General features: G+C 42.3%; 1 protein-coding gene and 1 pseudogene across 5 annotated transcripts in view; one reads left to right on the top strand and one right to left on the bottom strand.

Moving 5' to 3' along the window:
- The window catches only part of Add3 (adducin 3), a 112,429-nt gene that overhangs the window by 12,064 nt on the left and 82,450 nt on the right, over nucleotides 1–17,915 (bottom strand). For all 5 annotated transcript variants that reach the window (XM_048423205.3, XM_048423204.3, XM_048423206.3 and 2 more), the window contains 8 exons: nucleotides 17,667–17,878; nucleotides 9,983–10,121; nucleotides 5,943–6,094; nucleotides 5,042–5,122; nucleotides 4,102–4,251; nucleotides 3,130–3,273; nucleotides 2,926–3,024; nucleotides 1,668–1,850 (listed from right to left, as the gene is read on the bottom strand). In XM_048423205.3, coding sequence (XP_048279162.3) covers nucleotides 1,668–1,850; nucleotides 2,926–3,024; nucleotides 3,130–3,273; nucleotides 4,102–4,251; nucleotides 5,042–5,122; nucleotides 5,943–6,094; nucleotides 9,983–10,121; nucleotides 17,667–17,861 — 1,143 coding nt within the window. In that variant the 5' untranslated portion in view covers nucleotides 17,862–17,878. Of the gene's footprint in view, nucleotides 1–1,667; nucleotides 1,851–2,925; nucleotides 3,025–3,129; nucleotides 3,274–4,101; nucleotides 4,252–5,041; nucleotides 5,123–5,942; nucleotides 6,095–9,982; nucleotides 10,122–17,666; nucleotides 17,879–17,915 lie in introns of those variants that run through there.
- LOC125393443 (large ribosomal subunit protein eL30 pseudogene) lies at nucleotides 309–857 on the top strand (annotated as a pseudogene).

The raw sequence follows: 17,915 nt of genomic DNA on the forward strand, positions 1-17,915 counted from the left end.
GACATCTGCTAAGCCATGGATCTCAAAGGGGTCAATAGCCAATGTGTCGAAGGAACTAAATAAACCAAGTAACAAGGACAACCTATTAAAACACAAACAAAGAACCTGAATAAATACTCTGCAAAAGATGACACTCAAATGCACAGGTCTATGAAAAATGCAAATGAACCCACACCTGTCAGGGAGTCTATTTATTATCAGGCAGACAAGAGACGAGTCTTGGGGGAGGACAAGTTAGAGACAGACGCTGCTGTGTACTGTTTGGTGGGTCTGTAAATCATACATCCGTAAGGAAGCGGCAGGGAGGGATGAAGAAAATGTGGTGAGCAAGTTTGCTAACAGGGGTTTGCTTTGGAAAGGGACCGAGTTTTCTGTTGTGTAAACTTCTGTAAATTTTTGAGCTTTGTGAATTCATTTGTGTCTCAATAAAACACACATCAGCCTTTCTCACTCTCCAGTCATCTTGGTGGCTGACCTTGGTTGGGGGCTGTCCCACATCTAAGGCAGGAAAATGGTGGCCGCAAGACAAAGAGAAAGTCTCTGGAGTCTATCAACTTTAGACTCCAACTTGTTATAAGAAGTGGTAAGTACATGCTGGGATACAAACAGACTCTAAAGACGACCAGATAGGGCAAAGTGAAATTGGTTATTCTCACCAACAACCTGCCCAGCTTTGAGGAAATCTGAAATAAAATGTTATGCTATGTTGGCTAAAACTTTTGTCTGTCACTACAGTGGCAATAGAACTGAATTGGGCACAGTGTGTGAAAAATACTACAGAATATGCACACTGGCTATCACGTGATTATGATATTATTTAATAGTATTAGATGCCAGAACAGACTGGTGATAATTAAACCAGAAAAGTTTTCCTTTAATAAAACTTTACCTGAGCTCCTTTTAAAAACAAACAAAACCACACATAAAATGTAGGGTAAAAGAAAGGAAACCGTGGACTAGGCATAGTGGAAAGCTATACAGCCTGCTAAAGGAAGGGAAATTTTGGCATTGGTGGCAATTTGAACTTAGAGGACATTATGGTAACTGAAGTAACTCAGGCATCAAAAAACAAATACCATATGGGCACACCTACATTTGAAATCTAAAAAAGTTGAGTTCATAAGTGGTGGTTACCAGAGGATAGAGGTAAGAAGACACTGGTCCAAAATTACAACCTTTAATTATGTAGGGGGATTCTATTCAAGAATATGCTGTAGGGGCTGGAGAGATGCCTCAGTGGTCAAGAGTACTGGCTGCTCTTCCAGAGGGCACAGGTTCCTTTCTCAGCACCCACAGGTTATAGCTCACAACTCTAACTTCAGTACCAGGGAATCCAGTGCTCTCTTCTGACCTCTACAGGCACCAGGCACACACATCACACACAGACATGCATGCAGGTAAAATACTCACACAAAGAATTTTTTAAAAAGGAATATATTATATAATGTGGTGACTATAATTAATCACAGCATGTTCATGGGGGAAAGGGAAATATCTGTGTATCTCACTGCCTGATTCTTAAAAAATGCAGTGAAATTACACTGCAGTGCCTTTGCAGCCTCTAGCTCTGGTCCTGAAGAAGTTAGATGTCCTAAACCAAAGGGAGATGGAATCACTGTTCTTGAATTCAGACATGAAACTCAAGTCTAGGTTCAAATTTCACCTACCAAATTGTCCAGGGTCCTCATGAGTCCTTCAAACTCAATCTCGCCAGTCTTCCACTTCTGATGGGAACCCATATTTACACCACCTCCTCCAGACGTGGCTACACCATGGGTGAAAGCTTTATACTTCTGAAGATCCAGTATGAGCAGATTGTCTACTCCCCCTGCTCCTGCTATGGCCCGCACCTGTAATCAGTGGTGAAACACGGATGTGGAAATTGAAGACAGTGACAAGGATCTTACTGTCTAAAAGCCACAATTTCATTTGGGCAACAGCTCATAAGATGCGTCAGCTGCTACTAACAAATAAGAGCCACGCTCACGCTCTTGTGCAGTCAGCAGCGGCAGAGCCTTTCCCGTCCACCGGAAACAATGCCTGTCGGGACTCCACACTTCAGCTGGGAAGAGCATTGGGAGCCACATGTTTAACAGATTTCAAGTAACTGGGCTTGCTTGCTAAATTTAAAGCTCCTTTCTTGCAAACTTTCCCATGGCTATCTAGCCAGGGCTTTTGTTGAAAGCTGTACACTGAGAAGGCATGTGGAGACACTGCAGTTCCCACTTCAGGACAGTTAAGCAGAGGGCAATGCTCATTAACTTGATTAAGTTTCTCACAGCCCACTTGAGAAGGACCTTAATGCAAAAGAGGTTGGACAAGACAACTTAGAGATAGTAGACAAAGACTCAGTCTGGTAGCACATTCCTGAGGTTTTAACTTTAGAGGCTACGGCAGGAGGATGTCAAGTCTGAGGCTAGCATCAGGTACACAGAGATTGTGTCTCCTCAAGTTAGCAGAAACAGGTGTTGACTGTTATTTACTTCATGTGAGTCTGCTTGACTTTAAGAGGGATATTACAGCTTCTGCATATGCTCAGTGTCTCTGAGGAAAGCGGGCAATAAATATCCAGTGTGCTATTGCAACACAGGTTAGATGGCTGCTAACCGCATGAGTTCATAACCCAGTTCTTCATTTGCAGGCACCTCTGTTCCTTAGCCAGCACCATCACTAGAGAGGAAACAAAGTAAAACTGTGGGCAAAATGAAGTTTGCCAGGGTCTTAGATTGCGAGTATGTGAATTTTAATGTCTTTTCCTTTTTTTTTAACTTCAAAGGATAACTGAGTTGACAAGCTTCGTTATCAAAATAGAGGAGAATTTCTATTAAAAGAAGCCACTGGCCAATAGGGCTTTGAAAATAAATAAACACCAAACCCAACTCAACTGGCAAATGTAAAGCAATAAAAGGAAATGACGTCTCCTACCTGAATTTCACAGGCCATCTGCACATTAAAAATGTAATGGAAAGCCTCCTCAAGGGTCTCTCCAAGAGCCACCACGCCGTGGTTCCTGAGTACCAGCACCTAAAGTGGAAGCCCAGAGCACACTTTAACGGCACGGCTCACAGTGCTTTACCAAGAGCAGCACTGTTAACAACAAAAGCCCCTGAGATGCAGACTACTACATACCTTACAGCTTGGACCCAGAACTTTCTGAAGTTCAATTCTTTCCTCTTCTTCATCAAGGGACCCCTGGTAGTCATAATAGGCTACATCTCCCAGGATAAGAGACTCTTGGGAAATTGGAAGGATTCCACACTTCATGGAGGACACCTATTGATTGGACCCAAGATACACATTTAGTTATTGCACACAGACTGGAACCTGGTTCTTTAGTTGCCCAGAAAGCAGAGCACTGGGTGATGCAGTACTTGCCACTACAGTGCAGCCCACCTCCCACTCTAATTCTTAACTTCTAGAAAGAGAAGGGGGCGAGTTGAAGGGACAGAACACACTTCAAATGCATGTCAAATATCATGGAAGATGTTCTCCCCTCAAATCCACATTGACTCAATTATTAAACTGCTTAGTTTTTAAGTTTTTTTATTATTTTTATTATTTTTTTACTTTTGTTTTACATGCATAGATGTTTTACATGCATAGGCATGTGTATCTACATGAAGGTGTCAGAACTCCTGAAGCTGGAGTTACAGACAGTGGTAAGCTGCTGTGTGGGTGCTGGGAACTAAACCCAGGTCCTCTGGAAGAGCAGCCAGTGCTCTTAACTACTGAGCCATCTCTCCAGTCCTGAACTGCTTAGTTTTAAAATCCACACTTATTTCTGCAGTGTTTCCTAGAGCAGCAGCATTTGGTTCCAAGAACCTGTTGCTTTAGGAGTGTACAGGAGCTAGCAGGGTGACGTGAAAACCGCCCTCTCCGTAGTCACTCCGGCTGGGCACATGTACAGGAGCTAGCAGGGTGGCGGGAAAACCGCCCTGTCCGTAGTCACTCCGGCTGGGCACATGTACAGGAGCTAGCAGGGTGGCGGGAAAACCGCCCTGTCCGTAGTCACTCCGGCTGGGCACATGTACAGGAGCTAGCAGGGTGGCGGGAAAACCGCCCTGTCCGTAGTCACTCCGGCTGGGCACATGGCTGACTTACAGCTGCGGTAGCAGGGCTGTGAATGTGAGTCACACACTTCACATCAGGACGTGTCGAATAGATTGCAGCATGGGGGCTGAATCCTGTGTGGTCAATTTTCAAATTAGTACTTCCCTGGTCAACCACTTCTCCTATTATATTGACTTTCACCTGAGAAAATCAGAAAGATATATTTAATTGGTATATTTATACAAAATTTCATCTATATTCCAGAGCTGACCCAGGGTGTGGCACATTTGTCCAGTGTTTTAGATGTTATGGGTCCTCTATTTCAACAACTGAACTCATCACACAGAACAAAGGCAGCCACAAACAATTTGTAAAAGAAAGGGTACAGCTTTGTTCCTTCAAAATTTTATTTCTGAAACAAGTACTATGTAACAAAAGTTAGCATTTAGATAGCAAGAAGCACAGATTCCAGGACATGGAGGTTTGAACAAAGTCTAGCATTTTCTGTAACTGGCTGGAAACGGCCATTTGTTTACACTGCAGCACCGGAACTAGCGTGATTCCAGTTGTTCTCCAGGCCCACGGCAGCAGCTGGGCATGCAATCACAGAGAAAAGGGAATGCAGGGTAGAGGCCAACCTCACACCAACTAAACTGTTTAAATTGACCTGTGGACTATATTTTGACTTTGTTTGGAAAATTTTTTCTATGTATACAAGTCAGACAGTATTTAAAATATAATCAGGGCCAGGTGTGGTGGTACATACCTTTAATCCCACACCTGGCAGGCAGAGGCAGGCAGGGTTCTGTGAATTTGAGGCCAACCAGGACTACCTAGTGAAACTGCTGTCTCAGAAAAGGAAGAAAAATCAGGTAAGGTAATTTGAACTCAATCTACTAATGTTCTCAACCACCCAATTTTTCTTCAATTCTAAAATTTTTCTTAAAAACAAGGGTACCCAGAAAAAGTAACAGAGGAATGAGAACAATACCAGAGTGGAGGCTGTAGCTTCAGAAAAAGAGAGGCCTCTGGGAATGATGATAATGTGGTCTTGCTCCTTACTGATTCGTACCTGGAATAAAGAAAACAGAGGACTTACTCTGAGGCACCTGCACCATAGCATGAGCATGGCTATGGTTAGGTTTCCAGCGCACGGGGGTCTGGAAGGAGAGCTCCTCCTGTGAAGGAGTCAAGGTAAGAGCTGACGTGGGGAAGCCAAGAGACAAGCCTGGGGTGGCCTGTGGAGTGGCCATCTACTGTTTCCATCACGGTAGGTCAGTGGTTTCTATTGCAATGGTGCCATCCATCCCAGTGTGGCAAAGTGAAAACAGATGACAGTGAGCAGGAAAATTGCCTTGATTCATTTATTCATCCATGGGCTTATTAGCTTCCAGGACATCAGATTCCATTGCTCCCCTTCTCCCCTTCTTCCTGCCCAGTTGTCGCTGTCGTTGTGCCCCCACCCCCTTCGGAAGCCTCTTCTACTCCGCTTCACTTCCAGCTCAAGCTTAGGAAACAAGGATCTAATGCTCTCTCACATCCTGACCGCCAGTGCTTGTCTCTATGCAAATAAGGAAAAGTGTACTTAAAGATTACAAACATCAGGGAGGAACCCTTCCTGTCCTCCGCTTTCCCTGCCCTAAGGGCTTCTTAGTGCCACCGAGGCTCAGCTGCAGACCCTGGAAAGGGATGACCTGCACTTCTGGGGCAGGCTCTACAGCTGGGCCATGAAGGAACTTCACAGGGGAGAGGGGAAGAGAAAGCTGGGGGTTAGTCTCTTCCTTGGAGTTAAGGGTTACCGGATCATTAAGTCTGAAGAGTGGATTTCCCAGCAAAGATGAGAGCACAGAGCATCTAGCTGCATTTCAGAAAAAGGAATCAAAAGTACTCACTGAGATGTATGTATTTGCCAGGTGTGCCCATCCGAACAAATCTGTGAGTCTGTACAGGCTGGCCAGTTTGCAACGAGTAAGTTTCTCTCCCTTCACATATGAGGATGTATCTGCACCGGGAAGGTCATTAATAGGTGTGACCATGCCAAGACCTAAGTGGAAACAGTGCAAGAGATCTGAGTCAAAAAATTCTTTAACCTAGCAATTAGGTCCCAGCAAGCAGCCCATATGTTGGGGATTCCAGCTTTGCAAACAGCCTGAAATTTATCAGCGCACACAACAGTTTATTAGTTCAACCTCCTTCCAGAGCAGGGTACTGAGAGCAAAAACAAGGGCTGTCATCTTCGCTGATGATGTGGTGAGGGTACTTCGCCTAGTTCCTGCCAGTTGTATCGCTGGGAGAAGATGCGGGCAGATGACCCCAAAGGTAAAAATGCTACTAAGAAACACAGCTATTTCTTACCTTATAATGAAACCTTTCAGGGCTCCCTCCTCCTCCCTAGAGTCTGTCCCCAGGCTCAGGATGCTGTGCTGACTCCTGGCTCCCTTTCCTCCTAGTCTAAGTTCTCTTCTCCCACCTTCCTCCAGCGTGATTGTGCCCTGAGCTCAGGTGTCTGTTACGCTCCTGCCTTACTTTATGTCTCCCTGTGAAAACATTTTATACCCTCTCTGGTGTTATTTTGTAAGGTCATCTTCATCTCTGACCAGGTACCTCCCTCCTTCTCCATTCTGCTATTACTAATGGCCCGTGGCAGAGTAACATACAAACAGAATTGGTTTTTGCTCTCTTTTTACCCCTTCTTCCTGCCCAGCCTCTCCCCCATCCCCCCACCTTCAGAAGTCTCTTCTCTACTCTCATGTCACTTGTAACTCAGTCTCAGAACACAAACTCTAAAGTCCAAAAGTGATTTTACTTTCTCTCACTTTTCTTCCTGTCTTCTCTTTATTTCTCTAGTGTTGACAACATTACAATTTGGACAAGCTCAATTATTAGCAATCTTTACTCCTTTTTGTTATTTTCTCCCTCCCTCCCTCCCTCCCTCCCTTCCTCCTTCCCTCCCCCTCCCTTCCTTCCTCCTCCCTTCTTTGATTTTGAGACAGGGTGTCTCTGTGTAGCTTTGGATCCTGTCCTGGAACTCGCTCTGTAGACCAGGCTGGCCTCGAACTCACAGAGATCCGCTTGCCTCTGCCTCCCAAGTGCTTGGATTAAAGGTATGTGTCACCACCACCCAGTTATTTTATTTTTCTTAGACGACAGGGTCTTACTATGGCCTGGAACTTGCTATGTAGACCAGGCTAGCCTAGAACTCAAGAGAATTGCCTGCTTCTGCGTCCCAAGTGCAGGGAATAAATGATGCTCCACCACAGCCAGCTAAAATACTTTAATTTTTAATAAAATTTTATAGTCCTCATTATTTTATTCTTTACTCTTTTTCTACTCCCAAAGTAACTTCACTTGTTTTCACACAATTACAAAAAAATTTTCCAAACTGATCATTTTCACTTCCTAACTTCTGGACACTACCAGGTTACATATGGCCTCCCTGCTGCCCTGCTTGGCATCTACAACCCCAAATGTGTGTTCCTGATGTGGACTCTAGGATGCTCAGAGCGGAGAGTCTCCTGCTGGCCTTCTTTAGAACTTCTAAATTTCCCCTTTGGACTCCCACTCCACCTCTGCCGTCTTCTGAGAAGCCATGTGCAGAGGCTCCTTGGGCAGCTCTCTGGATCCACCTGCCAAGACTTTCTGCTGAGCTCTCACCTGCCACAACTCAACAACTTAAAACAAACATGCCAAAGTTGAACTTCTTTCACTTTTCAAGCCAAACTGGATCCTAAATTTTGGCCCTTCCTACTTTTCTTACTAATCCTATGAAATCTTCAGGTCCATTTTTGCTCAGAGAATCTAGTGGGGCTTTGAAAATTACTCTCCAGTTTAAAAATGTCTTCCCACAAGTGGGAACAAGATTCGAATGTTCAAACCTGGCGATGATAACTGAGGCCCAGCCATCTTACCATCACATTTAAGTAACACTGCCCCGACTGTGCTATCATCTAATTTTGTTCTCTTTGTCTCCTAAGAGAACAAGCAGGCTACTATTTTTTTACTACTCATTGAAGAGCCCAAACTTATCCGTTTTTTTTTTTCCCTTTCTTTTTCTCCCACTCGGCACATTTAACAGGTTCCAAGGCTTGGATATTTTCTTTCCGTCTTAAGACATACCATCCACCTTACTCTTCAAGCATCAGTTTAAATGTGACTTCCTCTAAGAGGTCGTCTCTGATGACCTTGTCTTCGTATGAGCAGACACCGCCAGCATGTAATCACACTGTAACTCTCTGCATGGCACTCCCTACAGTCTTATCATCTTTGTTTACTGTATTTTCACAGTCCAAGAGAGAAAAATCTCGCTAGTATAGTCCTTGTCCCTAAAACAGGGCTTGGTACAAATGCCCACTGTTACAGAGTGCTTAAAAATAGCACGAGCTGTGCATTTCTGTTTCTGCAGGGAGACTGCTTCTCAGAAGCCACTAGGTGACTCACATGTTCCTCCCCAGCATGTCAGGTCTGCCACTAAACTCCCTTTGGTTCTCAGCTCTGTTCTCCTCATTTTCCTCCCTTATATATCCGCAACCACACATCTAATCCAGGTACTTACATCTCTCATTGAGATTCCTTCACGGTCTTTACATGATCTGACTTCAGTTTCTTTTCCTTCCCTGGCACTCACTCAGACCATCAGTCAGAATTCTTTCTTCACACGGGTTTGCACTTTCTGCGCTGGCAGCTGTCTTGGGTCTGACAGTGAAGGGTCTTTTCAGTCTGACTCACTTCCTTTCCCCAGACTGCGATCCCAGAACCCCCAGGCCCCAGGCAGTGGTGCATCTGGTTCAGCAAACACCCCTGCCTGGTACTCTCCTGCTATAATGTCTCAAGTGTTTGAAAAATACCTGAATTCAAAAAATCCTTAGAGCCTTCTATTGACAAAAGAAAGAGAAAAAAAGGGACAAATAAAAGAAAGAGCAAACGAAGGCCCCTATCTCCAGTCTTCCATGAAGCAATGCCCGCTAGCTCTCTGTGGTCTGCACTGCGGCAATTCTGAACACAATAGAGACAGAGTATTTGGCCGATGGGTCATAGTACTCGAGGGAGTTCAGGGTCACAAACTGCCGCTCTTACTGATGAGCTACGCAATGAAGAAACACCCACTGCTTTACACAAAGCTCTCTCTAGATCACTAGACACCCTTCAAGTCCTGGCTAACTGATCTTCTTTTTGTCAAGGTTTCCTTCATTCTCCTTTAGGCAATAATCAACTCCAACTCTCAGCTCATAGCATGAGGACACAGGGAAGAGTAACACATGATTTCTTGTGAATGGCTTTTTAACAGTTACTGTTATGGTTTGAATCTGAAATGTCCACTACAGAATTATGTGTTGAACGGCTGGTCCCCAGTTTGTGTCCTGTTGTGGACACTGTCCAGCCTTTGGCAGGGGGCTGGCTGGTGAGAAGCAGACCACCACGGACAGGCCCACGCTGCTCTCTCTGATCCCTGTGCTGTGAGCAGCTGCTCTGACTCAGGCCCCCATCAGAGCTGTTTCTCTTTTCCTGCCATGATGGACCGAAACTGCTCTGACACTGTGAACCAAATAAAGCGATATAACCACTCCAGTGGTCTCCAGGGCTATCCCAACACATCCATCTGGGGTAGGGCATGTCCTATGATATGCTGCTGCTCTAAGTGTCAGATGTTATTAACGTTTAGAAGTATTGGGGCTTGAACCTATGGCCTTGTGTCTGTGCAACGACCACTGAACCACATCCTCAGACCTTCCCCCCTACTTTTGAGGGTCCTCATTAATTTACCCAGGCTGGCCTTGATATTATGACTCGTTGCTTCCCCTCCAGAGAAGGCACTGTAGGCTTGTACCACCAGACCTAGCTCTATGCTATACACTTAAGGGCTGAATCTGACCAGAATAAGTAGCTAGAGCAGTAGTGTTCCACAGCAGAGAAAACAAAATCACAGTTGACATACTCAGGGGAGGAGAAGAAAAGCCCGAGAAAGAGTTGGTCATGATGTAATCGGCAATCTGCTGTAAGGCTAGTAAACCAGTTGGGTTGTGGCCTTTCTTCATTTGTTCTTGGATGAGGCATTCCAGGTCTTCCCGAAAGGCCTGTAATACACAAAACAACCGCCTGAGCACAGACATCTCACATGGAACTTGTTGTTTATATGTATAAACACTTTCTCCGAAACCTCTTCTGAGGGTTTTCTCCTATACAATGTACAATCAAATATGAAACAAAAAATAATAAGACACTAGAAAAATCAAGAAGTTCTTAAGGAAGAAAAATATTGGACATTCTTAATCTCAGTCATGCCTGAACAAGTTGAGTCACCTTGAGCTACAACTCAGCCCAGGAGGAGGGTTGTTCTTCCTGCTGCACCATCGGGGCCACACCAGGAAGAGGGTAGTCCTTCCTGCTGTATCACAGGGGACACACCAGGATCTGAGTTAGAGGCAACCCTGCAGCAGCTCCCACTTTTCAGGGGAAACGATTTTCCCGCTCTCTCAGCAGTGGCAGGCAGAGTGTGCAGAGGAGATGTGGTGAGGAAGCCCTGCTTCTCACCCACACAGGCACACTCACTTAATGGATACCGTCTGGATGGTAGACGGTTTGAAGTTCTTGGGATGATTTAGGGAAAATACAAAAGCCAAAAGGAAGAAGCTATGCTTTCTGATAAAAAGGCAAGTGGATATTTGCATTATTAATTAAAAAACTGCTAAAAATGATCATATTAGAATCCTGAGGCCATGAAACAGTTTATGTTTATATTATAATCCTAAATCCATGAAAAGGTTTTTTTCCATTATAGATTTAAGGCTTGTTAAATATAAATCATAAATTATAATTGTTAAATATAATTTTACAATTATAAAAATTGTAAAAACACAGTCAGGTAGTGGTAGTGCACGCCTTTAATCACAGCATTCAGGAGGCAGAAGCAGGCAGGTCTCTGGGAGTTCGAGGCCAACCTGGTCTACAGAGTGAACTCCAATACAGGCTCCAAAGCTACAGAGAAACCCTGTCTCGAAAAAAACTAAAAAGTAAAAACACATAATTGTATTTAAATATATGACTGAAACCAGACCAATTATCCCATAAAAATCCTCTAAGACATACTACATTTGTTAGAAAACTCCATCCATGACCCTGTTGATAAAATATATGTGAGCTGTATGTAAGACGAATTGATACCCTTATAAAAATGAGTAAAGTAAGTATTTTACCATGCTGACGGCTGCAAGGAAAAGCAGCTCCTGACAGCCTCATTCATCTTTATAGACTATAGAACAAACCTGAACACATGGCCAATCTGCTCTTGTAAAATTGTATCTTCCCTTTAAAATAAAACCATTTAAACATTCCTCAGCTTAAAGCAGCTATAATTAATATTCTTCAATTCAGTTAAAAAAAAATAGCTCCTACGATATATATCACTCATTCTATACATCAGATGTGAGAAGGGACACAGCCAATTTTATTTAGTGTCCTTGGTCTTATATTCTCCCGGGAAGCTTTTAAGGTAGCTTCCAATAGATTAAAATGAACAAAAATAAAATAGTGTAAACATAGGCAAGGAAAGTCAACCTAATGAGAAACATAAGCCCAGGGAGGACGGTAAGAACCAGGAATGAGGTTATGGTACTACGTGCACAAGGTAAAGTTGCATACATTTGCTAAACTGGATTAAAATTTATCTAATCCTCCAAGGAACAAACACGAGTCAGGAAAACCTGCTCAGTGTACTGATACATACACACACACACACACACACACACACACACATAATATATATATAATATATACATATATATAACCAGTATATATCAGTATACACACACATATATATTATATACACATATACAATCAGTATATATCAGTATACACACACACATACATACATATATATATATATATATATATATATATATATATTAGCTTCAAGATTAAAGAGCAACTTGCTGCTCAAGAAGTTACAAGTTAACTTCTGTTAAACTGATAAAAATTTCTGTGGAGACAGTACAGCTTCACAAGGTTTTCCAAAGTCACACAGGTATTAAATGGCAGGGTAAGGACATAGACAAAGGCTTTTGTTGGTAAAAATGTTCTCATTTTGGTAGTGGTGTAAAACTTTAATTCCAGTACTTGGGAGGCAGAGGCAGGCAGATTTCTGAGTTTAAGGCCAGCCTGGTCTTACAAAGCAAGTTTCAGGACAGCCAGGGCTACACAGAGAAACCCAGCTTTGAAAAACAAAACAAAACAAAATAACAATAACAATAATAATAAAATAATAAAAAATAAAATAAAAAGGTTCTCACTTCCGTAGAACCTATAACGTAGTAAGCACCACCCTAAAGTTCTGAATTATTTGTGGTGCCATGGGAGAGGTAAAAGCCCTTCTGAAGTTAAGGATGAGCGTTCCCTTTAAGACCAAATGGCTTCTCTGTATTGTAAAGAAAGCTATTTTTAATGTAAATAAACATAGTCTAACCTTTTCATATAGTTGACAGTATATCAATATAATTTTTTTACAGCTAAAGATTTAAGTTTTGGTCACATACATTCACAACTCAGTTTCTGTTTCCTGTGTTTTTGGAAGGTTACTCAGATAACCACTTAGATCATAAAACAGCAGTAACTATGACAATTACTACTGATAAAAACGGTTTCAGTTCATTTTAGAAAACTCACTAGATTTACTCAACTTTCAAATATTCAAAGAGCCAGGCATGGTGATATACACTTAAAAAAAGCACTTAAAAGGCTGAGGCAGGAGGATGCTGAGTTTGAGAACAACCTGGGGTACATACTGAATTCCAGGCCAGTCAGTGTGAGCAACATAATAAGGTCCAATATTACAATAAAGAGACCAATAAAAGTACTGTGCCTTTAAGATGAATCATTAACCACATTCTTACAACAATCAAATGACAATAAAGTAATTATTTGTAGTTGGTTGACATGAACACATGAAAAACTCTTCAAGAATGCAATGACTTGCCCTAGGCTGCATAGCTAATAAGTGAAGGCAATAAAAATCGGAAGCTCAAGTTTTCACTTGGGCAGAGGCTCTTCCCCACCTTACCATAGCTGGCCTGGGGAGCACTGCCGAAACCAAATATAAGGCAGCAAGCGTGCTGTGAGCAGAAATGCCGAGTGAGCCGCTGCATGGAGCATTTGGTTGGATGTGGATAAAGCAAATGAAGTTATTTAGTGGACTATAGCAATCCTGGAGTACTGAGCTAAATGTCTGCCCTGGTGTAGTAAGAACTCATCAGAGCAGTGAGACACTAGGTTATAAGCAGGCTTCTAAAGGGGACAGCCAACTATTGAGTCTACAGCAACATATATACAAACAGTTATGTAAATTTACACACAAACCCACAGTATAAATGGTATCCTCTTCCTCAGAAGAGCATTAACAAAGGAGGAACTGGAGATTGTGATATTCTATAAACACTACAATTAAGTCAGAATGCTATCAGAGTGACAGAATCGTTTAAGAACTTCAAAGACCAGATTATCAGCAAGACACCATGCCTATAATCGTCAAAGGATTGCCACAAGAGTGCCATGTGCTTTAACTTAGCAATTTATGTATACAATTTCTATAAAACTGTCGTGTGACATTTTGATTTTATTTTGACAATGAAGCTTGCTTTGAGTTAGAGGGGTAAGGGAGGGCTGAGAGAGGATCTCAGTCCTTTAGGATGGAGGAACGAAAAAATAGGAAGTTGTTGGTGGCTTCTCAGCTTCTCTGATCATCATGGTCTTACCCCAATATCTGACTCCCGATTTTAGACTGAGAGAATAATTAGATAAACGCCTCACAAAACATGTGGCTACAGTGTACTAGGCACCCTATTACATATCATAGCTGCTTCATTTTGTTTTCACAGCAAATGCGTAGTTTCCTTATTTACCAGTGAGGAAACTGAAGTGCAAGCTAAGTGAGTTTCCTAATAAATAATGGATGAGATAAGATTTGAACACCAATTCTAAACAACACTGTACACAAATGCATTATGTATTACATTAAAAAAAGGTTTAAACTGGAAGTAATGAGAAAATATGTTGGCTCTTTGGGACTTCAGGAGTTGCACAATCAAGTGCTTTATAACTTTCCTGGTTTTATCTGCCTGCCCTTATAACCCCAGCCCTGGTCTCTTCACACTGTGCATTTCCGTGTGCTTACTCATTCTACTGTGTCAGATGCAAGGGCTGGCATCCACTGCTCCTCTTCCTAAGGAATTCTTGCCCTTGATCTAACACTTGTCTTAAATGCAGCCTTCTTCTTGGAGTCCCTTCTAAACCTCCTAGCTAGGAGGACTCTCAGGATTTCATCTCTTTATGGCGCATTCTGAACTCTCTACCGTTCCTTCCACCATGTCCACAGCCTGTCTTACACCTCCTATGCTACCACACATGAGGGCACATGGTACGACACTGGGCCTTGCATTTTTCTAGATGCACTGCGTCTAGTTTATCTCAGTTACCAGTTTTTTTTTTCTATTTTCCTAGGTAAAAGTGAAGAACCTTGACATGAGTAGAGGAAGGCAGAGATTTATCCCATGGGTTATTTTTTAAAAAATATTTATCTATTTATTATGTATACTATATTCTGTCTGTGTGTATGTCTGCAGGCCAGAAGAGGGCACCAGACCTCATTACAGATGGTTGTGAGCCACCATATGGTTGTCGGGAATTGAACTCAGGACCTTTGGAAGAGTAGGCAATGCTCTTAACCACTGGGCCATCTCTCCAGCCCCTATCCCATGGGTTATTACTTAGAAAACAGTCTTGTCAGTCTGTCCCTTGAATGGAGGAATGATTCCTGTGTAATAGCTGCATACAACTGTCCATCATCTACTAGGATAAATAATTTTTTTTAAATTGTTTTTTAAGATTTATTATTATATATACAGTGTTCTGTCTGACTGTATGCTTGCAGGCCAGAAGAGGGCACCAGATTTCATTACAGATGGCTGTGAGTCACCATGTGGTTGCTGGGAATTGAACTCAAGACCTCTGGAAGAGCAGTCGGTACTCTTAACCTCTGAGCCATCTCTCCAGCCCTAAATGATTTTTTTAAGAACAAGTTTCAACTTCATTAGATGTTTAACATTTTCAAGAAGTCATTTAATGTTGCAACTTAAAATCCTACTTGAAAACTTAGTGTGCCTCTAAAGTATGACACTTTGAACAGCACTCTCATCAAATACAAGTCTAAAATAATATACTATATAATGCTTGGATTAAAATGCTAAAGTTAGGAAGTTAAGCTTATCTGAATCTTGAATCCTTTTTATTTTCTTTCATTGTTGAGAAAGACCATAAAATTAAATTTCATAAAATATAGACAAAAAAAAAAGGCTAGGAACAAAAGCTAAAGTGGCTAGAAAGAAAACTCAGTTGGTAGAGTGCCTGTCATGCCAATATGAAGACCTGAGTTTAATCCCCAACACTTATATAAAAAATCAGGGCATGCCATGGGTGCAACAGTGGCAAGACTGGTTAGGTGAGTAACTAAGCTCTTTCCATTTGTATGTAAGGCCTGCGCTGCGAAGGAAATGCATGTCTGGTACTGTAAACCTGACTAAGCATCCATGAAACTCATAGTCCCAAGGATGAACCTAACGATTTGCTAAATGAACATGATATCAAACTATGCTATAAATGTGTTTCTCTCTACCTACAGATTAATACAGCTCTCAGTCCTCATCGGAGACATTTCTTTGTGCGATAGATGGCTGTTAATGCAGAAACTCACAGCAGTTGAAGTACAGAGAATAAATGTCTGTAGAGTACTCAGTCATAGCAGGACATATTTATCACACCTCCTGCCCTAAGGCACAGAGAACACCAGGAGGAGGAAGGAGGAAGACCGTTAGGAGCCAGAGGCTGGAGAGGATTGAGGGAAACAGTGTCTTCTGGACTCACAGTAGCTATGGGTGCCTGCATGAGTGCTCCAGCGTGGAGGGAAAGGGCCTGACAAGCTCTCATCATAGGCCGAGAAGAAACTGACAATTCAGGGCTACTCCAGGAGGGAAGAGACTGCTCCAGTGGATGGGCCCATACTGACTGGTGTGTATACAGGCAGCAAAACTGTCTCTCTCTCTCTCTCTCTCTCTCTCTCTCTCTCTCTCTCTCTCTCTCACACACACACACACACACACACACACACACACACACACACACACACACAGCAAGAAATTGGAAAGGAGTAGAGAACAGAAAGAGTTAGAGTGAGGTGTGCAGGATAATTATGATAAAAATGTTGTGGGTTCGTGTGAAATCACTTTAATTGAGGAGATAAAGGACACGCTATACCTGTTCTTTCCCGTTATTTAAGCTCTCCAGGTATAAATAAAATGAATGTTTTTAACTTCAGTTAAAAGTGGAAATACAAGTATAAAAGTGAAATATTCTAAAAGTTATGCTGTCTTTAATGAAGGAATACCAGAAAACAAAAAATCTGGCATAGAAGTAAGTTCTTTTTCTGCTTAAATTTTCATTGACTGGTTTGTTCTCTGGGACACTGACACTAAAAAAATAAAAGTCAGTATTTTACAGTCCTGAACAAAATTTGATCTTGATTTCACAGTATAAGTTGCACTAATCACTTGGATAGTTAGTGGGTTCTTTAGGCTTAAGTACAGTAAGGCACTGAACAAGCACTCCATCATCTTCATCTCTCGGCTACTCTCTTCCCCGTATGAAAGGGTTCTTGTAAAGAAGCACAACAGTTAGAAAATCTGTCAAAGCTTGCACTGCTCTGTGATGTCTCGGCGCTTCCATCAAGGCCACTGGTATGGGAAAATTACTCAGAACGAAATTCCGCTTTGGCTTTGGACTCTGCTCCTGTGATTAAATTCACAAGGGCACATAACAAAATGGCTTACCCGGCCACACCAGGCAGCTGGACGGCCTGTGCTTATTTTAGCAGCTGGAACCTAATATAATCCTAACCTAGACACCTTGTGCCTATGTGTGTTAACTGCCTGAAGAGTCCTACGACCTTCATTATGAATAAAGTTATAAATCCATTTTGTTTCTTAAATCAAGCAATTCTACCATTTTCCTTCATTTTATGTGATCTGTGCAATTCCGCTAAAGCAATGGAAGAAATTGAACGAATCGCTTCAAGATGATGTAAGTCAACTGCTATGTTGACAAAATTTTCTGCTTAAGCTACAGTGATAATCCACTTTTATCCTAGTTAATGTGGAGTGTGTCCACATATTAACAGTAGGCTCCCAAAGCGAAGAACTTCTCAAAATCCTCAAGTCTTTCCATTCTGCTACGAGTGTGAAGGTAAGGTGTCCAAAGGAACACAAAATCACGCACATAAAATACCTGGCTTGTTCCCGTGACTTGAGTGTACTCGTCTCTCTGCTCAGATAAGGTCTTAGTTGGGGATACGCGAGTATTCAGTAGAGCCACCTGTCCTTTAGAAGTGATTACACTCAGAAACACACAGTGCACACTACTAAAATTACTGCTTTGCACACGTTTATAAATGAGTCCATTCTTTCTTCAAGCGGAAGCTCACTCTTTCTCCACCCCTTCTTTCATCTAAGGGAGTCTAAGCTATCTCATCACATTACACATGGGCTCAAGAGGAAGAAAGCCTTATGATTATTTCAACTCACAGGACTCTGCAGGATCTGAGTAACTCGCTTCCTCTGCTCCATCATATTGAAATCTTGTCGTAGATCAGGAGACATGTTCCTCTCTCGAAGGTATTCTGGATCACTTTCATTGATTCGGTCAAAATACCTCTCTTTGTGAGGCATGCTGGGAAGGGGAGGAGTAGTGATTACAGCTTGGCTGGAGTCTGAACTCATGTTTCCAGTCTTGTTCTCTATGTAATAAACACAAAGACAGGAGGGCATTTATTA

Source organism: Myodes glareolus, chromosome 7 (assembly GCF_982192425.1).
Source record: "Myodes glareolus chromosome 7, mMyoGla1.1, whole genome shotgun sequence".
NCBI lineage: Eukaryota > Metazoa > Chordata > Mammalia > Rodentia > Cricetidae > Myodes > Myodes glareolus.